Source organism: Pinus tabuliformis, chromosome X (genome assembly GCF_031772625.1).
Source record: "Pinus tabuliformis cultivar Carrire ecotype Pingquan chromosome X, CPIR1, whole genome shotgun sequence".
Classification (NCBI taxonomy): domain Eukaryota; kingdom Viridiplantae; phylum Streptophyta; class Pinopsida; order Pinales; family Pinaceae; genus Pinus; species Pinus tabuliformis.
The window spans coordinates 1,240,033,927-1,240,058,972 of NC_142308.1; the positions used below are offsets into that span (position 1 = coordinate 1,240,033,927).

Consider the following 25,046-nt stretch of genomic DNA (forward strand, 5'->3'; position numbering starts at 1 on the left):
TGGGTTCTTATATGATGAAGGAGGTTCATAGAACCTGCAGGAACCAGAGTGATAGCCATGATGATGGGGTAGAGCTCATGTATTAGCTTTTGCCCATGTGCTAAATATGTTTGTCCCGGCCATCTTTTGCATTTTGTGGTACATTTTCCTGTTGAATGTGGCCAAATATGCTTTTACTTTTATTTTTTAGCTACATCAACCTCTGGGGCATCATTGCAGGCCTGACCCAAGGTGTGGGCAAGGGATAGGGGTGAGCTAGCCCTATGTGGACCCAGTGGAGGGATGTTGACCCATGTGGGAGAAATGATGAATAGGGAAGTAATGAGTGGAAAGGGGGTAATATATGAGGATAAGGGAGTGGGACCACGAAACCAAAATAAGGGTTTCCCATGAAATACCATCCCTAAAGCCAAATGGTCAATAAAAGAGATCCCACACGACTAGAAACCAAAGTTAATATCTAAAAGCGGTCTGGGGGACAAGAGCACAGACCTAGCCCATTCTTTCCTCTGAATCCCCCCATTAATCCATGCCCAGAAGTGTCCATGATAAGCAAACTACAATACTCAATTACCAAATGACAAGACATACCTTTAGGTTCAGGAGGCCCACCTTCAAACATACGATCATGGTAGATGGGTGAGGGACCACATGGCTAGCTCAAGTGGTGGAGAAATGGCACAATGAGCTAGCTTGTGGCTATAAGGTGCTGCCGGCTAAGGACCATCTTGGAGAAAAAAAATTCTCCTAGGGATATCACCCACAAAATGTTGGGTAACATCTGACTCCAACTAGGACGTGATCTCTCAAAGAAGTGGATGAAGCTACTCGAACGGGAGGTCACAAGAACTCTAGCAATCTCTTGGTTACCATAGACCTATTACCTGCACATATAATAGATGAAGAACACGAGGCAGCATGCTTTCGTGGCGTCTCATGATCGCACATGCTAAATGTTAGGCCATAAAATCAACAAAAAAATAAAATATGCAAAGATGCATCTATCTACCATGAGAAATATCATATGACATTAATTCTAATGCAAAAATCATCATGCAATGCATCCTACTCTACCATGCATATGATACAATGTCAAGTCTCAAGGAAATAGGTGATATGACTTAATTTGACCGGCTCGGGCCAAAGTTCATCGTTAAGTTTGGTGATGTAGTAATAATCTTCCCTAACCTTTCCATGAATCCTAATAGGTATTGGATCCCTGTCAACCAAGACTAAATCCGGGAGAATAGGAGAAGGCTTCTCAATTTCACATGCTTCGTAGTAAGGTCCAGGCTTGATCACATGAGGTAAGTAGGTAGGTTCCCTATAAAGGATGAAAGGAGTGCCATCGGATTGCGAAATGGTGGCATATGATAAGTCCATTTGAACATGGCCCCCAACGGTAGCCCCCCATTTCCTAGATAATAGCATCCCCCACACATTAGGAATATCAATGACAATAACATCCATGAGGAGGGATATATCAAGATTCCTAGCTAAAGAAACCTTAAGGTCCTTGATGATACCTTCCACTCCCACAGGTTTGGAATTAAAACCACACCACCTTGTATGTTCAAGCATATGCTAAGACCCAATTGCTTCATAACTATTAAAGGCATGATATTTGCGGAAGCCCCTGAGTCTAACATACAATTGTGTAAGAAGAGGTCATTGATAGCCAAAGTAAGCAAGAAAGGTTCATGCCCAGGGTTTCGGTTAGGAATATGAATGTTTTGCAATTCTTCAGGTAGTTCTTCTTCCTAAATTCCCAGGGACTTCTTAATTTGTTGTTGTTACTCGGGAAGCTTAGCAATCTCTTTCAAAGGAACGGGTATAGTCATTCTTCCTATGACAACTCCTATGTCGATGTCAAGTTTAACTTCTTTCCCCTTTTCCTTCTTCTTGATGTTTTCTTTCCTTGGAGGATCCTTTTTCGGATTGGCTTTTGTTGGGGGATCCTTCTTGGGAGGAATTTCAGGGAGAGATTCTTTGGGAGGGGCTTGCTTAGGCGATGGATCTCCTTTAGATGGTTCCTTGGGAGTTGCGGGGTCTTTGTTATTTTCTTTTCGTGAGTATTGGACCCCTTTGAACCTTCCCTTGCTATCAGAGTTAAGAATGGATTCTTCCTTTTCCTCTTTAAGGGTGACCTCACTAATGGGAGGATGTGTATACGACCCTCCTAGCAAAATGTTGAAGATATCAGATTCCACAAGGTTGGCCTACTCATCAGTTTGTTCATCCTCACTCTCTTCCCCTTCACTTTCCTCATCCTCAAATGAAGGGTCTGGCTCAATAGCATTAGTTGGAGCCAAAGTGTTTGGGATTTGAGAAGAGCTTGGTCTATCTTCTTCGCTTTGCCTTTTGGGAAAATGCTTTCTTTTCGGGATGTAACTAGATTTTTGGGCCCTTTCCAAGGCAGTGATTTTGTTCATGATAACCCTGTCACGTGCATTGGCTTCTTCGGTGAAATTCTCCATCTTCTTGAGGATGGCAAGGTGTTAAAATTGGCAACTAGGGCCAAACTCCATGTGGGTCTTCTTATTCATGGCAGCTGAAATTTTTTTTGGATTCCTCTCATCGAGAGGTGTAGGATTGATCTAAAGATCATCCGATTCCGACATGTATTCATGGAGATATGAATTTATTTGTGTTATGGAACAATTCATCAAGGTTGGCCAGCCACCAAATTTCCCCCACTTATCCTCCACGTTTTGGTATAACTAGAAGAGGACTTTAAGTCATTTGACACACACTCTGGTGATCTCTCATCTCCACTCGTCTAGGTTTTGGTGGAAGGAGACATCACCAAGAATCTACGCTGCCCTAATGTAAAGAAGCTCTACGCTAAAGGAGATACCCTAACCCTTAATGCTGTCATGGTGAAGAAGGCCTTAACGCAGTGGAGAAGGCTTCTATAACGCTGGTCTAGAAGAGACCCTAAGCTGCCCTAAACGCAGGTCTAGAAGAGACCTACAATGCTGATCTATGAGGCCCTAAGTCAGCTGTCACAATGTGCCCTAGCCGCAGACTTATGACAAGATCTATGGTGCATAAAGAGCCTTGTTTTGGCTGCAGAAGAGAGGAGCCCAGCGAAGGTGAAGGAAGGCATAGTTTATGCCTCCTTCTAGACTGTTTGGGAGCCGAGTTACTACAGGCAGGAGGCCAAGGTCATGGTGGGAAATTCTGGGCAAAAATAAAAGAAACCTCACAGGTAAACAGGTCGAGTTTCCTTGGGTAATTACAGGTAGGAAGGGAGGCTTGTTTTGGAGGCTGAGATGAGTATTAGGCCCTCCAAAACAAGGCCGCATATTCCTGTAGCAGCAGCGAAGGAAAGGGAGCCTTGTTGAGGGTTTTTGAAGTGTTCTTGTAGGCAGAATGATGCCCTAGACAGGGCCGAGCAAGTGTAGTAGGCAGCCGCATTGAAGAAGGACAAACCTAGGTGGTTTGTGGAGCAACTTGTGCATGGAATGATGGGTATTCTCTCTGGTTGGTTGGTTAACTGTGGAGTATGTTTAGGGCTGCGTAAGTGCCCTAACCAGGTCAGCAGCAAACAACAGCATGCAAACATAAATGACAGTTGTGTTTTGTTTAGGAGGGCTGTTAGATAGGACTGTCTTGATGCTCCAATCAGTCCATGATGAAGGCTGCCCTATCTGCTGTTAGAATGCCATTCAATGCAGCAAATAGAGATCCTAACAGTGAACTAATGTAGTGCATGATAAGGTGCAACATGATGTTGAATGTTGTTGCATGATGATGGGCATATTGATGAAGTGTAGGGTAGCATGATGTGTGCAGCACAAGTGTATCAAAGTGCAACACTGTGATAATGAATGTTGCAATGAGATGCAGCATGATGGGCACAGTAAGGTACAGCTTGATGATGCAGCACAGGAAGGTGCAGCATGATGATAAGGTGCAGCGGTATGATGTGTGCAGCATGGTAATGAGGTCCAACATGATGATTGGGTGTAGCTCAGTGAGGTACAGCATGGTGATGGAGTTACCTTGCATCAGTGGGAGCAGTATGCCTTCAACTCAGCTCATATCAGCTACCTCATATGCTATCTTCTTAGGGAAGATCTCTGCTCTTATTTTGATAAGTCAAGATACTGACTTTCGATGTATATGTACTATCTCTCTCTCTGCTGAACTATTGAAGAACATATAACAAGAATTGATCAAGGGTTTCCCCACATTGGGGTTTGTCCCTAGCTAGCGCCACATCGTGTGTCCTCTTGTCTTGGCTTGTCTTCTGCGATTTATGTTTATGTTCTATCTGCATTTTACTATCATGTTAAATGTGATTGCTAATCTGGAATTGACATTGAGTTAATGTGAAAAATTGACGTAAATTGCTCTCAGCATAGAACATACCTAAAATTAACACAAGGAGAGTTTCCTCATGTTGATCTTGGGATTTCTCCTTCTTGACCTTAGCCCTAGCTCTAGGGTGGTCATTGATATCAACCTTCCAGATTTGTATGTTCTCTTCAACTTCCATTGCTATCTCTTTAGCTTCAGCCAAATTGGAAGGTTTCATATCCCTTAACACATAGGTGAAGTGGCCACCCACCACGTTTATGAACTTATCAAGAATATTGGCTTCGGATGGCTTCAAATGAGCAGGTATATCTTTGACTACCCTATCAAATTTTTCAATGAATTCTCACACATCCTCCCTTCCCTTGGTTATTTGGTAGAATTTTTCGATATTGAAGGTCCCTTGGGCATTGCATGACCACCTCTTCATGAATAGGTCTTCAAATTCATCGAAGTCTTGTATGTATGCAGGGGGAAGGCTAAGGTACCAATCTCTTGCTTGTCCCTCAAGTGATAAGGAAAAAAGCATCATGAGCCTATCTTCATCAAAGATCATTTTAAGAAACATTTGCCAATAGAATTCTTCAATAAATCCATGGGCAGTCCAAGTAGCATCCCCTTTGAATTTGGTTAACCTTCGATTATATTTTTCAGGTAGGGGTTTGGGATCATCACTCAATTTCAAAGGGGAAAAGACACTAGCCAAGTGTCTTTCACTCTTGGTCGTCTTAGGTTGATCTTGTTTTGGGTCAGTGTTAGAACTAGATGGCATCTTTGCAGTGTTGAAGAAAGTGTTACTAGGTTCGGTCTTCATAATGACATGTAATTATGACTGATGTAAATGATGGAATAAAGAGAACAAAATTATTTTTGTATGCCTTGCTGCATGGGTTTCATGAGCAAGAGGTTTATTTATTAGTGGACCCCATTGAGAGCCTTAGGATTTATTAATAAGTCAAAGAGTCAATGTCATGTATGAAGAAGCTCTTCTTGAGCATGAGAAAAATATATATGAGTCTATATAGCCCTCCAAATGACAAACACAATCCTCTTCGTCAAGTGAGCCTGCAAAATGTATTAAATACAATCATGTCGGCTCACCTATGGAGACACACCCGCTCAGCATGACACGTCGGCTTATTATCGAGACGAAACTATTGTAAATACCCTGCTGAGATTTTCGTATAAGTACAGTGCAGGAACTCGGATGCCTCTGAAATCTCGTGGGTAATTGCAGTGGGCACAGTGAGGTACAAAATTCGGATCTCCTGTAATTTTCGTATGGGTATAGTGAGGTACAGAATTCGGATTTCTTGTAATTATCAGATGGGTACAGTGAGCCACAAAATTCGGATGGACAACATCTCTGTGCTTTTCGGATGGGTACCACAGGGATGAAGTCTCGGCATCCTCACAATCATAACGATCACAGTCTCAGCATAGTTGTGATGATGAAGATCTCAGTGCAGGAAGAGTACATAGTCACAGTCTCGGCATAGTTGAGATGAGAAGGATTACAGTGATCCCACAATAATACACTCTCGGCATACTAGACACAGTCATGATCTCAACATTGTGATAATCATGGTCTCGGTCATAGTCATGATGAAGACAAAGTCATAATGAAGATCTCGGTGCAGCTATATATACATATCTCAGTATAGATATCTCATTGGTATGTTGAAGATCTCGGTGATGCAGCAATGATCTCAATGCAACAATGATGCAACAGTAAATGATCTCGGTGGTACATTAGTGAAGGCCTCGGTGTTGCAGCAGTGATGACTTCAGTGGCAGTGATGATGATCTCAGCAGTAGAAGAGGATTGGTGTCTTGGTTTTGGAGTGGCCTAATAGGTCAAGGGTCATGGTCTTGGTATTCCTCAATTGGAATCTCTATAAGAAGAATTTTGTGCAGGTTTTCCTCTCAACGAGTGAGAGATTTTGGCCCTGGCAGAAAGCCAACATCTTGTGTTCTCGTCTCTTTGTTTTGGTAGCTATTTGATGAACTAAAAAGACACTCTAATATTAAAGATTGTGCAATTAAGAAAAATTAAAACACCTCACAAATAGTTATCATGACTAGAAAAATCACATTAACCTACATTGCCCTAGATTCTTCAACATGGAGATGGATCACTAATCATCTCAAATTCAGCGAAAAGAGTGGTTCCAACAGGTGATGGAGTTCACTCTCCCCTTTTTGCAGCAGCCCTAGTTAAGGGAGGAATGTTGTCACCTTCAACTAAACTAGGGGTTTGGAAAATGAGTGGAGTCGCCAGAGGAGTGCTTTATAGATGTCGTCAAAGATTCAATTCCTCAATGATTCACTAAGGAGGCAAACCTGCTTCCTCCCCAGCAACGGTGCCATAATTTTACTGCTCAAACTAGCAGGGGACCTAAAGGGGATTCCTAAAGGGTCAAATGCTAGACCAAGGGCAACAAACGGAGACTTAGCCCGTTGTCACCTCAGTTAAGGCTCCCTACTATTTATGAACTTTCACTGATGGGAGGAGACTTGTTAAATATGGAGCCACAAATGAAGGATAAATCAACGAGTCGATATAAAGTGAACCAAATAATCCCCTTCCAGAAGAAGGTGAAGAATGGAGCTTGCTTTCTAAGCAAGGTACAATATCTTCTAGGAGAAGGATGTGGGGATTTGAGGGTTAGGTTTATGGAATATGACTTACGAAAAAGTTTCCCAATCCCTAAGATCCTTATTGAAATTGGTATCCCAGATGGTTCTTGAAGGATTGTCTTTCCAAAGGAGTGGGACCACGCAAGACCAAGTGGACCCAGCCTAGGTCAAGAGACAAGAATTTAGCAACCAATGATGTTCTTAACCTAGACAAGGAGGGGGAAAGGATCAAAGTAAAAATTGTCACTTAAAGGTGTTGAATTGATCCTATGAGGCACTAGCCTTGGGAATAATAGGGCAAAGTTTGATCACGGAGCTAAGGCTTGGCTTTTATCACAACTCTACCATCAGAATGGCTTCAAAATTGGAGGAGGACTTGAGGACACATAGCGCAAGAGAGACTAGGAGATCGAACTTTTTGGAGGGCTACCTTGTCGGGAAAATGATGCCCTAGGTGACCCAACTTGGCTAGACCTAGAAAAAGGTGAAAATGAGTTGAATTTTGAGTGACCACCTCTTGGTAGATCAGTGCCTTAGTCTTGGAAGAATGGAGTCTAGGATAAATATGAATGAGGACCTTGTTTCTTAGTCAAGGAAGCCTTAAGACTACCTCGCTAGCCTTCTAGGGCAAAGGGAAGCAACCTTACAGATTTTATACTTTGACTTGCAAAAGGTGATGGCTTATCAAGATGAATTCGTTGATAGAATTATCCCTAGGAAATTTCATTCAAAATTACGTGGCCCATACATTGAGAGATGTTATATAGAGACAAAATTCCACAATTTAAGCAATAAATGCATGCAGCAATTAGCCCTAAAAATAACGAAATTCCCAATCCAATGTATATGACAAAGTAAAACAAGAATAACATCAAAAGCATATACTTACATGTAATACAACATATCCAACCATCCACAATTTGACAATAGAGAAGCTCCAAGACAAGATTAACCAAATCCAAACATATAAATTCATCCATAAAGCTCCAATTCATCCTAAAAGAAAAAATGTGAAATTCTCAAGAGAGAAGAAATCCAATCCAAAGTGATGATGAGCAAATGAACTCATCTCACTTGTATTTATACACTAATCAGGAATTCAAATTAGTCTCCTAGGCCTACATAAGCCCCAAAAATAAAATAATGTGCTAATAACCTAACTTTTGATGACAAGCCCAGCAAAATAGCTCACAAATTAAATAATAAGCCTCGTAAGATGTTAGATGATAAAGAATACATGTCGCAGGGCCCTCCAAGATGCCTGATGAGGTCCATAGGTGCCATAATGAAGAATAGGACCCTCAAGAGTGATGGGCAAGGGGTTGGCCCCTTGTTCTCCAAACAAAAAACCTGTGGTGCTCCCAGTGGGTGTGGGGGCACAAGAATAACCTCATGGGTCTCCAAATGAGTCGAAGATGGTTGTAGATCATCCATAAGGGCTTTGATGATGGTGTAGATGATGCCACATCATCCTACAAGTCCTGGGTCAACTACCAAGTGCATGGTACATCTATGGGGTCCGTTGGTAAAATGTGAACCAAGTGCATCTTCCTCTTCTAATAGGTGAATCTCGAGCAATCTCTGAACATCCTCGGGGATCCATGGAGTGTTGTATATTGTTGTGGACGCCCATGGCTCTCAACACACACTCTACATGTGCTAATGTAGCCCTCTAGAGGATTAGGCTTGGCATCACCTACAAGTCCTGGGTCAACTACCAAGTGCATGGTACATCTGTGGGGTTCGCTGGTAAAATGTGAACCAAGTGCATCTTCCTCTTCTAATAGGTGAATCTCGAGCAATCTCTGAACATCCTCGGGGATCCATGGAGTGTTGTATATTGTTGTGGACGCCCATGGCTCTCAACACACACTCTACATGTGCTAATGTAGCCCTCTAGAGGATTAGGCCCCCCTATAGGGAGACCAAATCCAAGATGGAGACCATCTGCAATCCTACATAAGATCCAATGCATCCCCTAGCCTTCTAATACAACAAGTCATTACAAAAATCGAGTAAATGAGCCTACCAACCATGGACCATAGGTGGAGACTTCATAATGGCTTGCCCTTCCATAATGGGCTTCGAAATTGCCAATGTCTCCCAAACTCCAAATGGAGTTAATCAAGTATCCTATTAGGTGGTTTCTACTTCTAGTGGGGGCAATATGTTCAAGGTACATCGTTTAAAAGGTGGTGATATGTGATAGATACGTGAAGAGATGAGAAGAGGCAGCCCTGGGCCACATGCTAGGGTGCAAGGGTAGCTGATATAAGGGAAGCCCACACTTAGGTTTATAATGTATAGGAAGGAGCAATCATGGTACATGACGTGCTCCAGCCTTGATTTTTCCACCCTTCTTTATATGTCGTTTGCCTTTCTATGATTTTTCTTTGATTAACTGCTTAGGGCTCAAGGGGTAAGAGCATGATGTATGAGATATAGCAGTGGATACCCCCTTTTTAGGGTAAGGTGATTCATTGCCCACCCAGGGTTGGGACAATCATGGGTTCCTATATGATGAAGGAGCCTCATAGAACCTGCAGGAACCAGGGTGATGGCCATGATGATGGGATAGAGCTCATGTATTGGATTTTGCCCACGTGCTAAACATGTTTGTCCCGGCCATCATTTGCATTTTGTGGTACATTTTCCTGTTGAATGTGGCAAAATATGCTTTTACTTTTCTTTTTTAGCTACATCAACCCTGGGGCATCATTCCAGTCCTTGACCCAAGGTGTGGGCAAGGGGTAGGGGTGAGCTAGCCCTATTTGGACCCAATGAAGGGATGTGGACCCAAGTGGGAGAAATGATGAATGGGAAAGTAATAAGTGCAAAGGGGGGTAATATATGCGAGTAAGGGAGCGGGACCGCGCAACCAAAATCAGGGTTTCTCGTGAAATACCATCCCTAAAGCCAACTGGTCAGTAAAAGAGAACCCACAGGACTAGAATCCAAGTTTAATATCCAAAAGGGGTCTGAGGGACAAGAGCACAGACCTAGCCCATTCTTTCCGTCGAATCCCCCCATTAATCAATGCCCAAAAGTGTCCATGATAAGCAAATTACAATACTCAATTACAAAATGACAAGACGTACCTTTAGGTTCGAGAGGTCCACCTTCAAACATACGATCATGGCTGATGGGTAAGGGACCACATGGTTGGCTCAAGTTGTGGAGAAATGGCACAATGAGCGAGCTGGTGGCTGCCGGTTGAGGACCATCTTCGAGAAAAAAACAACTCCTAGGGATATCACCCACAAAATGGTGGGTAACACACTACAATGGCATCTGTAAACTGATACCAGGATCCCAAATAAGCCACTGTGCCACGCCATGCCTCCAAGCTAAGCAAACATGAATAGGTCCCTCAATACCCAAATCCCAAGCAAACCGTTGACTCAATCTACCATCCATGAATCCACCTAGATCCCAAAACCACCATAAGCAATCATCCTCGTCCATCCCCCATTGCTCGGGTTGTGCTCTATCTCTGACCATAGATGCTACTCCACAAGTAGAATACCAACTCATCACCTCTCTCCAGTCCAACCTTTGGCATAGGTCGAGGTCAACCCCACTCTGCTGATGCTAGGCTAGTGCTACTAGAATAGTGATGAATTGTTGATCCACATCCCGTTGCCCACTGAAAGAAGTAGTAACCCTCTCATCTAAGGGCTCCTGTTGTATTGTACTCCTGGCTAAGAATGATACTCCATCAATAGGATACCAACTCATGATCTCCCACCAATCTAAGGCATGGACACCAGTGTAAGGAACAAGTCTGCTATAATGATGTTGGTCCACGCTAAACTCATGTTGCTTTGTCTGGTCAATCGACAACATCCACCGAGAGGTCCCTACTTCTCTCCCTACAATGGGTACAAGTGGCCAAACTGTGTTTAATGCACTGTCTATGTACTCTTGTAGAGGCCTACTACCTGGAAGCACTGTAGCTCTGTCAGCTGCCACTGCACCTATTTGCACCTCATTAGTGGGTAGGCTCAAATATGGATGTATCACCGTCTCCAGAACATCCTCTCTCATTTCTCCGAAAACTCCATGCTCCTCCAATCTACTAACCTCCTGCAAAACTATCCTGTTAGACTCCAGCACCCCCTGACGACAAGTGTCTGCTAGAACTACAACCCTATAGGTTGTTTGTGCCTTTGTCTGCTCCTCATCAATGGTTGGTCCAAAAGATGGTTGCTCATCCTCCTCTATCATGGGCTCAACATGAACCTCCAACTAGCTCTCCACAAAAGGCTCATCATGCATATTGTGCATATCATCCTCCTCAGCTAACTCATGCTCCACCATATGCCTCATGTTGAATCATCATTGGTGACTCATAACCATGAATGTCTCCCATAGGATCCACTAAATTCTCATGCTCGCCATAGGCATCCCCATATGACCCCATGGTTTCATCCAAAGAAGAATCCTCATCCTAAAAGTCGAAAGGAATCTCCTCCTGCCCTACCCCTGTCATCTCCTCAATGTCACTCAAGAATGAGTGATCTGCTGATTTGGGGTAGCATCAGATGTGCTCTAGCCACAAAATATGGTGGAGAGGTTGGGGCACATAATATCTCCAATACCCAGAAAGGGTTTGGGCAGATTCTAAACAGATAAGGAGATATTAAAATAATTAATATTTTTAATGGAGTCCCTAAGTCTAAACTTAGGGAAAATAAAATATTAATGTGTATTAATATGAATCTGTGTTAGAATGGTCCAAAAGACATGGATCAAGCCAGATCTAATCTTAGCCATTGATTAGGGACTTCAGAAAAAGTATAAGAGGGGGCTTGAGGGGCACTTGGAGAATATACTAAGGGAGACCAGTCAGTTCAATTTCTGGAGCGGGGTTTGTTGAGAAATTGAACCAGTGGTCTGGAGAGCAGTCAAGAGGTAGCAAGTACAGAACAGAGAGATGGGAGATCAGCGTAGAAGAGGTAGACGCAGAGCCAGAGGAAGCCACGCAGAGGCAGCAAATACTGCGCAAAGCCAGAATGGCCTACGTCATCCATGCAGAGGCTACAGGAGTGACGCAGAAGCCCAGAGAGGCTACGTAGAGCCTCAGTAGGCTGACGCAGAGGGTTTTAGGCTGACGCAGAGGGTTTCAGGCTGTAGCAGAGGTCAGTAGGTCCTACGCTAGGTTTAGAAAAGTACTGGAAGTTTGTCTATCCGTGGGTAAGCCAGTTTGGCACCCTGTTGTACAAGAAAATTGCTAAATAATAAAATCCTCCCTTGCTACACTGGTTTTCCCACATTGGGTTTTTCCGGGGACATTAGTCCAAAATAACTGTGTCAATGTGTGCATATGTTTGTTTCTGTATTACGGCGTGATATTTGCAGCAACATTTATTTTAATGTTTATTGAAGTAATTCCATGAATAACTTATGATGAAATAAGTAGGAAAAGTAAATCAGTTGCTGCAGTGATATAATTTTCACATGATCAGGTCCCTAAGGTTCCTTACAAATGAAGCAAAGACCCTTCCTCCTCATCTCATTCTTACTGCATAATTGGTCACCACCAATCCTCTGCAACTCCACCTGAGTCAATCATCTCCTGAACAGACCAATGTTTACCTTAACCAACGTTTCGGCTAATTCATAAGCAGTAGGTGAGACCAATTGTTCTCTCCTTCAAATGGCCAACAATCTAGACTGCAACCTCCTGCAAATGGTATCATGGCCTCCCATACATGAGGACAAAATGTATTACATGTGTGTTATGATTGTGTCAAAATGATGTTTCCTAACGTTGAAGAAACATTGGAACATCTGTAGGATCAAGTCGTCACACTCCAACTCAAACATGAAGTCATAAGATCTAACCAAGGCCATGACTTCTAGAATCTCTAGCCTCTTCCCAAAGGTAGGGCCCTCACTGTTATCCAAATCCTGAAAGGTCTCCACTATCAGTCTGAAGACTCTCCTCATAATGTCATCACTGTAAGGGGGTATAGGTGTGGTCAGCATCATGATACTACTGAGACAAGAGGCAACTGGAAGTTTGACTCCTATACAAGGGTGCTCCAAATACTTGTGTTGTACTAAGGCAAGCATGGCTGGTTTTAGAGCCCAAATCAAGTTCTTCCCATCTAATTGATACACCTTGGAGAGGAGTGAAGCAAGTTCTTCCAATTTGAGAAGGGATTTTACTAAAAACCCCATGAATCTCAAATTTGTCCCAAGTGCATAGATTTTGGGTCCCAACTCATGTTCTTCTTGTGGCTGCTCTTGTTGTAGCATAGAAAGTATCCCCTTGGAAAGGGATTTGTTGATTGTTGTTGCTAGTTTATTAAGGGCCTTTGTAAAGGTCTCATCCATGTTTAATGATGACAAGTAGAACTGTGATAATGAGGCCACTAGATTGCACATGGAGGATTTCCTTCAGCACATATTCAGCAGTGGTGGTGAATGGCCTTTCACTTCTGATCTTGTACTCTGCTACAGCCTCCCAAGCACTGAGTTGTTACAAGCTTATGAAATGAAGCTCCAAATATGGAAAATAAACACCCAGTGACTGAATTCAATCCCTTTTAGTGAATTATAAATGATAGTGGCTCAATCCTCCAGCAATGACACTAAACTTGGTTCTTTAATTCTATTTAATTTACAGCCTCAAGATGAAGGTATGCTCAGCACTTTGAATTTGGGTTTGGAAATGACTGATATGTCATGGTCACTTCCAGCGAATACCAGATTCACCTTCATAAATTGGTCTCTACGAATTAGGAACTCAGTCTCTGCTAATAATGATGTTGAACACCTGGGAATTGCCACGGAATTCACGTGAACCTCTAGAAACAATAAACTTATCAGCCTTGACAGAGATGAGGCCTGCACATCGTGAAACTGCTCCAAAGCAGATACAAGGACAATAATAGTTGATCAGTCAAAATCTATTGCCTCATAAATTCTAAGAAATTGGCCCTGGTTTCTACACCCAAAATCATACAACAGCTTCAAAGATCTCAATTCTTTGCAACAACAAAACTAACAATATCTAAGGCACATATCAGATCTTCTGGAAACTTTGTCTCAGTAGCGCATTACTTCATACTCTAGATTCCAGATCACTCCTACTTTTCCATTTGCCCCGGTCCTCGAAGGCTCATATGCACTCAGAAATATTAAAATCAATCGCACCTCTGGCATGTATATGTGTAATGCACCCTGCTCTCAGTTATTTGCACAACATCTAACAGATCAATCTTTTGTACGACAAATCACTCAGTCACATTTATCTTTGATTGCACCCTTTTCTTTACTAAGGACACCAGCGCATCAAGGATTTGGACCAGACTCGACTGGAGGTATCTAGTCGCACTTATTTGTAAGCCACCGCCATGCACAACATACAAATCGCACTGTGATTCAACTATACACACATCAGCTCATTGATTCTGCTTCTGGTCTCATCGCTTGGATCACATATAGGTATATTCATTGGCATGTGTGCACAACATTCTCTATCATCACTTCACTTCATAGTTGGCAGCTATATGTCCCCACACAGCAACCAACCTTTGATCACACAGTCCTTTGTCTCTTAATTGCACTGCCTCACACAGTCATAAATGTCAATTAAGTGTGAGCCATTTCCGATCATGCTCTAATGCACATATTGTAGTTGTCATTTGCACATCCTATAGCCACTATAGGCGTTTTTCATCTATGATTTGTAGCAGATCTCCCTTTAATGAACTGTGTTGACCTCTACTGGTCAACTACCCATGCAGTACATCCCCCTTTTCTTGGCAAAAAGGGGCAGCACCTGATCAGCATGTCCGTGCCATCCTGCCATCATCAGCAACTTGATCTTCTTGATTGTAAACCCAGTCTGCATGTATTGATTGTAAATAATCTTAGCAAACATGAGTCATGTATGTAATTTGCCTAGGTGGACCTAACTTTCTGATGATAATCTACGTCCCGGAAGGTTTTTCGTCTCACCGATCCACGGATCGGCAGAGTTTTCCTTCAAACCTGACCCCAAAGCCGGGATTGATTTTGTCATTAGAACTTTAGGAGAATCCTAGTGTGTTGATCTGCTAGATTATAGTTGTGTCGCAGAACTGGGTGATTTGTGAGGGTCTGTATTAAGTGAGTTTGTCCCCTTAAGATGTAAATTTGTAAAAGTCATCATGAAATGTGTCTTGAGGGTTGAAAATGTTTTAAATCCCCTCGTGAGTCCTAAGTCCTAGGTCCTAGGTGATGTTTCCGAAGGCTTAGTTCGGTGATCCATAATAAAATGAATTAAAAAATTAAAAAATGAATAAAAATAATAAAATAATAATAAAAAATTAAAAAATTGAGCAAAAAACCCTAACTAATAAAATAATAATTTTTTAAGTGAATGCATTTTTTAATAATAAATCGACGGATGAGATCAAGAGATATCTTGATCCTCATCAACGGTCGAGATCATTTCAGCATGGATCACTCGAACTAGCCGTTGGAGGCATTTCCTTTAAGTAGGGTGCTAGGGGTCATTTCAAATCATCTAATCTGTGAGTCTGGACTGAAAAAGCTCTCTTGTAATCTGATTTTCTGGTTAATAAAAGGACTTTGGGGTTCAAAACTGGCTGGTGTTACTCTCTGGAATTGCTGTGAGATGTTTGTTTTTCTGCATATTTCAGTTTTCCGCAGTTAATATTTTCAGAGTATTGTGAGTACAGGTATCTTGCTCACGTGCTAGGGTTTGAATGTTGTAGGGTTTCTGGAATAATGGCAGGTATCTCCATTATTTCTTGAAATCTAGCAGCATTTCTTGCCCTCTTTACTGATGTTTGCTTGAGGTGTGTAGGAAATCTTTAGGTGAAGGGTATTTGTGGGCGTTTGGGGAAGTTCTGGGCTGAACCAGCCGACTCCCACAGGCTTTTCTTTGCAGAGCCTAGCTGATTTTGGCCCTGGGTTAATCATTAAGAGTTTATTTCCTGTTTTACATGAGAGATTTTCCTTCTGTTCACAGCGAAGTTCAAATTTCTGATATATTGAAAGCATTACTGCAATTATTGTTAAATCTGGCATTTCAAGGGCCACAATCTGTAAATTATTAGGCTGATCTAGGGTTTTAAATTTCTGCTTCACACAGATTTTTCAATTGGGTTTTTGTTTTCTTTTGTGATTGCAGGCATAGGGCTTTGTCTCTTCGCAATAATGGGTCACGTGATCTAGAGTTTTCTGAGGGTTTATCAGGGTTGTTCTGCTGTCCAGAAGTTTCAGATATCATTTGTTTTTCAAAGCTGGGGTTCCATTATTTACAAGAAGAGAATTTTATTTTGCTCCCATCAAATTTTAACTCAGCCTGGTCTCATTTCTGTCAAACCCCATCATCCTTTCATCGAACCTGCAACATGCATTGTAAAGCCATTGCCGGAAATTCCATGGACCTCCATTAAACGCAAAAAATCTTTCAAGCAAAATCCACTTGGTGCTTTTGGTGTGTACTCCTCAGCGTGCTCTGTCCCTCGATCCTGCCCTTTCCCGTTTCACCTATAAGAATTCACGCACCAGCTTTCAGCATAAGGACTGATGATTCAAAACAAGCACCTGGAAAATACGCTAGCTCTCTCATCTGCAGCATTCTCCGGGGTGGCTTAAATCAGTGAAACATGCGGAAAATTTGTGAAGTCACCTCTGCTCATTGAAGACAACTGCAAAACTGTGTATGATTGCCGCTGCTGAAGATTTCGTGGCCCTGCATTACATAAAAAATCAGTTGAAGTCTGCGTCGGATGCTTCAGCAGTATGGCATGAGTGAGTTTCTATTTGATTCGCCTTGAAACCTTTCCACGCGGAACCAGGTAAGCCTCCTCCTGCGTTTCAATCTCTGGCAGCGTCGGTATTTCCATTTTAACGCAGTCGATAACATACAAATCGTGATTCGTTTTGGGTTAGGCGTAATAGTCTCAGTGTTCAGCATTTTAAATATGCGTATGGCTGCATTTTTTTTATTTTTTTTTATGAGATAGCGTAAATGGTAAGTCGGGTTTCGATTTGAGTTCGGTTCCATTTTGAAGGGTAGCGTAGATTTTCTTAGATTTTGATTTGATTTTTTTTAGGTTAATTTAAAATTTGTATAGTTTAGTTTTATTTTTATATTTTAGATTAATCTTTAAATTTCATTTTTATGGTTTTAAAAAAGAAATAAAAATAAAAAGATTTTATTTAGTTTTGTTTTTAGACTTAGGTTTTACGTTTTCATATAGTTAATGTTTTAGATTTCATTTAAAATAGTTTGTAAAATTTTCTTATTTAGGATTTAAATATGGTTTAGCTTTTTTTAGATTTTAAATTCAATTCGTAATGTTCTTTTTTTAGATTTTTAGTTTAAGTTTCTTTTTAGATTTTGGCATAGTTTTTTTTTTAAATTTTGTTATAAAAAATCAAAAAGTGTTTTGTTAGATTTTTTTATTTTATTTATTAAATTTTGGTTTAGTTTAGTTTTAGTTTAATTTAGATTTAGAATAGATTTTAAATTTTAAATCTTTAGATTTTTAATTTTCTTTTTTTATAATAAAAAATTGAAAAAGATTTAAAAATTAAAAAAAAAAAAAAAAAAATATATATATATATATATATATAAAATTTTGTGGAAAATTAGTTTTGCCAGTATCAGTGGTTTTTCACGTTATTATCTTTCATGCTGAGATCTAAAATTTTCAAGTCGAGATGCGAATGTGATATCTGGTTAATGGTTTATGATTCGTGGTGGTTTAAAGCATTCATCTTTCTAAACTTTCAGTTGCTGGATATCGTTCTGGTCATCGTGATTTGGCTGATACCTTTGGATGACAAATGATTGCTGTTCACAGCTTATATTTCTATATCATTTAACAAGTAATCATTTTAATAAAAATCTTATAAGGCACTGGTCTGCTCAATTAATCAAATCATTTTAGTGCTTATCATATCGTGTCTCTTGTCTCCCAACCAACTGGTCGACAGTTGGTCTCATCACCTTGTAGGGTCTCCCCCCCTTAGCCGCAGGAGACAGGCTTAAACGGAGAGACCGGGGATCAGAGTGACAGCCCCCGGTCTGAGCGTTGTCGTGTCAATCCACGCGACAACAAACTGCTGCCCAGCTGACCCTCCACGATGCACCAAATCAATCCAGCTTTTGATCGTACGATCCAGGAGAATTAACAAAGTGGCCCGTCAAATATGCTCGCAGCCTCACATACTCACTGTACCTTATGTCATGATACACGTCTTCAACACTCCTGCATCGATCCCAGGTCACCACGATCAGGTAGCTATCAATCTTGACAGGAATTTTGGTCAAATTCTAATGATGCGATTGCAGGCGCACCATAACTTTGACAATGCACAGATTATATTAATGCCACGATGCACTCTATTCCCATTGATTTCAACACAGATCAGCATAGGATATTTGCCTCAGTGCTTCGGATGTATACAATTGCATCCAAGCTCATCATGCAACACAGAATGAGAAGAAGAATTTCTCAAATTTGGTGCGAACCTTCGTTCCAAACAATGGCTCCACATGCGCTAGGACAGGCCTAACGCAAGCAAGACAACGCTCCCTTGACCACGTTGATATTGCACTCCCAGAACTCCAGATATGATGATGCACAACCACAACATCAAATAATAACAACGTTCTTTAAAATCTGAAAGTCTCATGATAGCAATATTCTAAGCAATTTCTGAATTTGGCCTTGAATAATTAATTCCGTCCTTGGACTTGATTTTCAAAGCAGCCCTACAAACTTGGATTTTAAATAAATGTTCGGCCTCTAATCAACACTGTAACAATTCATCAATCTAGCTCTCGAAAATTCAATAATTCTGGCACCTTCACTGTCAACCTTCGTTGAATTTTACCTGTTGATTTGACCATAAAAAGATTTTGGGACACTGCTCCTTCAGAAACTGGCTTGGTTGTATGAAAAATTCTTAAAATACATCCTTTTTACAAAGTATCTTCAATCTCCCAGCAAATTTGAGCCCAGGGCTTTGGTCACTATAACAAAACTCGAATAAACCCTTCAGGCTAGCAGGAGAACCAGCTCTGATACCACTATAATGTCCCAAACTGAAAATCTTGGCTAATTTAACTCAACAAAATACATACATAAAAAGTTCATTCATTTAACAGAAAATTGCCATGTAAAACATAACAGATAGAGCACTGCAATCCAATAACACGATTAACAAAAAATCCTTAGCTTTATTATATTAGATAAACTGGGTTTTACAAGCTGATACAACCCAAATAGTTGAGATGAGAAACTGGCCTCAAGGATATGTTGCACTGGCCCTTTAAACTGAACTGAAATGCAAACTGCTAGGCTCTCCTATGAATTCTGGATGAATTCACCAAGAGGAGAGTTGGGTACTTGCCCACTCTCATTGAAACACCCGAGGTTTTTGTCCTGGGGCTACTGTGGTAGAGAATCGAATTCTCCAATCCACTCCAAAGACAAATGCTCAAATCCAAGATGTCCTCAAAAGGTCTCCTCCTCCTCTTTTATAGATATGATGGATCCCTCTAAGAGGTCTTCATTTTATTATTATTTTAATCACTTAGTACCTTTTCCCTTCTTTTATTTTAATTAAAATAGCCTTTTAATTTGGGAAAATGGTAAATCGGCCACCATACTCTCTTCGGCTACTAGAAATCACTTCTCAGCATCCCATCCTGTAGATCTTCTCATTCTGGTTCCAACAAGCTATTACAATGTGTTCCGTCAAATATTCCTCTCGGAATGCCACTTTGAGCGTAATTAATTAAGTTATGCCCAATAATACCCTTGTTTTATGAAAGTTGTTGGAATGCACCGGAACGAAATGCAATTGTGCGGATGATGGAATATGCCAAGCGAATGCTATTGGATCCCATAAAAACTCCTCAAAACTCCCTTGGGACCCCTAACGACGTAACCCTGCCCTCATGACCTAGCCATCCCATGCCCTAGAAATCCACCTTAGTTGTACTATAGAGGAAAATAAAAATGGCGACATGACAACTTGTTTCAAGGATCATTGACTCTTAGTATCAACTTTGGAACCTTTGGAGGTCAGTGGTTTCATCCTTGGGGATGGACGTTGGATTGGACCATGATTCTAAGGAGGATGCACACTTTTAAAGGACCTCTGTGTTATGAAACCAGCTCACAAAAAGATAGAAAAGATAGATGAACGCCTTAGAAATAAGCCTCTTCGAGGGGGAAACCTCCTTTACATTACACAAATGAACAATTCTTAGATGATACAAATATAAAGACCTCCTTTCTATATATAGGAGTCTAAGGGGTCATAATATAATCAGAGCCGACATAACAATAATAATATAAGGGCACAATAATAACAATAGCGGGCTTCTATGGAGCACAATAGTAACAATATGGGGACTACATGGGTACAACAATATAATAAAGGGGTTGTACTAATAACAATAAGGGGTTACACTAATAGTATAGGGGCCTAACATGCCCCTCTCCTTCAAAAAGTGTTGTCCTCAACGCTTAGTAGTTATTGATGCTTCTGTATAAAATTTTTGTCCTCCCATGTGGAATCTTCAGCGGATAAGTTCTTCCACTTAATGAGATACTCTGAAATTGATCGATTTCGCAGTTGTCGGGTTCTTGTTTCTGTGACTGCTCCAAGTTCCAATATGATTTTTCCTTCCTTTTCAAGTTCTTCCAATATTGTTTGAATTGGGACCTTCTGCAACTTTTGAATGAGTGGCCATACTTCTTCGTCCTTCTTCCATTCATCCCTTGCTTCGTTTATCCAATCTAGTTGGATAATAGAAATAGCACAAAACAATGCTTCCACATCCTCATCCTTTCTTGAGAGTGCATCTGCAACAAAATTTTGCTTCCCTTTTCTATAGATGATGTCAAAGTCATAACCCAACATATTTGTAACCCATTTTTTCTATTCTTCTAAAGATAATAGTTGTTCTAAAAAGTATTTAAGACTATCATGATCCATTTTTACCTTGAGGTGTCTTCCCATTCGGTAAGGTTGCCATTTCTTAAGTGCATGTAGTATTGCCAACATTTCCTTCTCATAAATAGTTTGTTTGAGATGTAGCAATAAAAATACCCAATCACCTACATCAAAACATTTTTCACTACGATGTTGATCTACCTGTTGTTTCATTCAATTTTGCACCAAAGTGGCATTATCCTTTAAAAGTTGTAAAACTTGTTGTTGATGCTCGATGTGATCTTTCACTGCTTGAACCTTTTTCTTCTTGATATGTCCTTCTATCTTGAAAGTTTGAGGAGTGGTAATTTCTTCCAATGCTTTACAAGATATGGTCGAATTCATTTCTTGATGCTCAATGTGATCTTTCTCTTCTTGGACATTTTTTTTCTTAATATGTTCTTCTATTTGGATAGTTTGAGGAGTGGTAATTCCGACCAATGCATTACAAGATATGGTTGGATTCATTTCTTCTTTCTGGATGTGATCTTTCACTTCTTGAACCTTTTTATTCTTGATATGTCCTTCTATCTTGAGAGTTTGAAGAGTGGTAATTCTTGCCAATGCTTTACAAGATATGGTCGGATTCATTTCTTCTTTCTCTGGGGTTGGTTCCTGGTGTATATTCTCTTCTTTTGATGTTTCTTGATCCTTTTCTTCCTCCTCTTCATACTCTATGTAAAATAATTTCTTCTCAGCACACTTATAACCTTTAGTGCATTTTCTATCACAATTGTAACAAAGCCCTTTTTCTCTTTTTTCTTCCAATTGTTGTGGTGTAACCCTTGTAGGTTGTGGAAGGCTAGGAGAAACAACACTTCCATCTTTATAGTTGTGAGGGGTATAATTCCTTGTTGCCATAATTTTTCTTTCCACTTTGTAACAAAGCCCTTTTTCTCTTTTTTCTTCCAATTGTTGTGGTGTTGCTCTAAAGAAGGTGTTGCTCTTTGTATTCTCATAATGTGCTATAATTTCCTCCGTGAAAATTGACCACGTAACAAGTTGTTTACGAGAACAAAGCCCTTTATACCATAAAAATTGATCTTGTTCTAAATATGAAGATGCAATACATACCTTTTGTAATAGTGGTACACCATGTAGATCAAAATATTTCTCCATCTGTAGTATCCAATTTACCGAATCCTTGCCATCAAACTTTTTCATCTCGCTTTTTCTTGATTTTAGGAGCTCGATCTTGAAACGACTATAACTCTGTACTTTCGAATCTTTAAGTTCTGAAATTGCGACCTGCAGTAGCCCTCTGCGTCCTCTTTCCAATGCCACCAGTCTGATCGAATTTAGATTCTCCAAGAAAGAGTTATGCACAATCTCCCAAGATGACTTGATTATATACCTTTTCAGAAGAGCGAACTTGTATGAAGTGCCACGTTTCACTGTTTTGACCTTAGGATCTAAAAAATATACACAGGAAACTATAGTCTGTCGTCTTTTTGTAACTTCTGACGAAATTTCAATCTGATGCTCAAAACACAAGTTATGACTATTTTCCCCAGGTCACCTGTTTGGAATGTAATTCGGGAGTCTGCAAAAAGGCCAACTTCCTCAGATCATATCTCCGTAAATATAGCACGAAAATCTCTGAAATTTGGACCCGAGGTTCAGAATGATTTTGGCCCAAATGGGTTTTTTTGTAGCGTTTGAAACGTCGCAAAAAAAAAAAAGTTTTAGCACAAATGCCACGATGCCCTGTTTGGAGCAGCAAAACCCTAGAATCCAAAGCTCTGATACCAAATGTTATGAAACCAACTCACAGAAAGATAGAAAAGATAGATGAACGCCTTAGAAATAAGCCTCTTCGAGCCGTCTCTTCGAGGGGGCAACCTCCTTTACATTACACAAATGAAAAATTCTTAGATAGTACAAATGAAAAGACCTCCTTTCTATATATAGGAGTCTAAGGGGTCATAATATAATCAAAGCCGACATAACAATAATAATGTAAGGGCACAATAATAACAATAGTGGGCTTCTATGGGGCACAATAGTAACAATAAGGGGACTACATGGGTACAACAATATAATAAGGGGGTTGTACTAATAACAATAAAGGGTTACACTAATAGTATAGGGGCCTAACACTTTGAAAGTTACTTCACCATGATTGGAGCACTAGACCACCATCTTCCATGGAACTTGACCATCCCCAACAACCTTGGACCATTTGGAGGCTAGAGATTGGCAGCTTTGACCATTTGTGCTTTTCTTGGGCCTTGTTTGTCTAAAGGGAAAATTAAAAATACATCGACCTTTTAAAACAGATTGAATAAAAGTAGAGAATGCCTTTAATAGACCAAAACACAATCAACGCTATTCATACCTAACCTTGTAGATTTTTATTCCTGAGTTGGGCCTCATATCATGTTTTATAATAAAACTATCTTTCTTGGCACCAAAACAATGTCACGCCATTGTCTGATCATGAGAATGTCACCCTTTCACCACATTAAAATTCATAAATTGGAATTTATACAGTTTGTTCACTAACTATTATATCATTGCAACTGCAATCTATAACAGCTCTTCAAAGGTGGTAAGAGACATACGAACAGAAAACAAACATCCAGAACAAAGATTTCTTAAGTTAAGTCAGTGCACATACTAGCAGAAGCCTATCATCTCAAATGCATGAGAATGAGTAACTCAATTACCATGAGATCAAGCAAACAACTTTAAACAAACACAAAACTTAGATTGTCCTTTGATAAAAGCATATCTTAGCTTTCGTCCTTTACCTTAATCATCAGTTTCACACTTTGCCTTGTGCAATAAAATTCATACAAGCAATACTGGATCATATATGATCACTATATAAATGGGTACAAGATAAAATTAAAACAACAACACAATAACTATCTCTACACAACATCTGAATAAGAGTTACATTTCCTTGCATAAATAATAGACGAAGGCTATATAACACAAATATTTGTCACCTGTATATGTTTGTGTTGTGGCTAACTCTTGCAGTCTCTTCCAATTTGAATTGAACCCATTCCTTTGGATTAAGTGCTGAATCAAGCAATAGACAAATTGTTACTATGACATCATCAAAGCAGCAACTTAATTAGCTCTTGATTTCTGCTTTCTCGACAAGAAACAAATTGGAACAGGAATACTTAGAAAAGACACTTTCAAGCACATAAATCAATTGCTAAGAACACTCCAGCAGAATAAGCCTGCATATTCCCTAAAGTAAAACCAACTAGATAAGCTAATAAATGAATGAAAATCACTATATAGGATAAAATAAGATAATTTTATTTTTAAAAAGTACAAATAAGTCAATGAGGCTGCTAAGTACATCATCAATACCAAGTGGGAGTGCCAAGGTCACTCTTGTAAAAGCAAGACAAAAACAGATCCAACCTACAATATTGAAGATATAAAAATAAAAAAGCCTAGAGTATAGAAGCAAAAAGTGTGAGAAATTTTGAGAAAAAATGAGAACCAAAACCTTACAAAGAATGCCTCTCAAATAGGAACCTAGAAGAAAGCCTCAAAGCACCCCAAAACTGCCACCTAAGGATGAGAGGGAGGCAGGGCCACACCCATCCCCGAGGGCAAGAATCTCAATATTTGTCACTCTCCTAACATCCAAGGACATAGAGAAGAAACCACTAATATGTGACTAACCAAAGGAACTGGAAGTTTTGGTCTACAATGTGTCTCATTCTCTAGAAGACGTCACCCACTGTTGAGATCCAAAGGAAGACATCTATCTACAAGTCTTGTGTGAACTCTCTCTAGATCTTAGATAACATTCCCACATGGGTCTCGTTGGCTGAACACTAGTGGTCAACTGAGATCTCTTGAATCTCATAAATATAATGGCTAATATGGTGGTGTTGCCTACCTAGCTTTTGGTTCCCTTTTCTATTAGAAGAATAAAAGAAGAATGTAATCGTTCTCAAAGTGTCTAATCTAGAGGGAGGTGGCCAGTGGGGCTAAAGATCAGAATCTAAGGACCTCCCTCTTGAACAAAGCTATGCAACATTGGTCTAGGTACCTAAAGAAAAAGGAGACGGAACTTTGGGACTCATAAAAAGGCAAGAAAATCACCCTCAAATCTCATAGTAAAT

General features: G+C 40.2%; 1 protein-coding gene across 1 annotated transcript in view; it reads right to left on the reverse strand.

Moving 5' to 3' along the window:
* Positions 1-25,046, reverse strand: part of LOC149144448 (FAD/NAD(P)-binding oxidoreductase) — a 387,681-nt gene that overhangs the window by 222,286 nt on the left and 140,349 nt on the right. Inside the window, exon 3 of the mRNA XM_089448548.1 lies at positions 23,901-23,976. Coding sequence (XP_089304674.1) covers positions 23,901-23,976 — 76 coding nt within the window. The remainder of the gene's footprint in view (positions 1-23,900; positions 23,977-25,046) is intronic.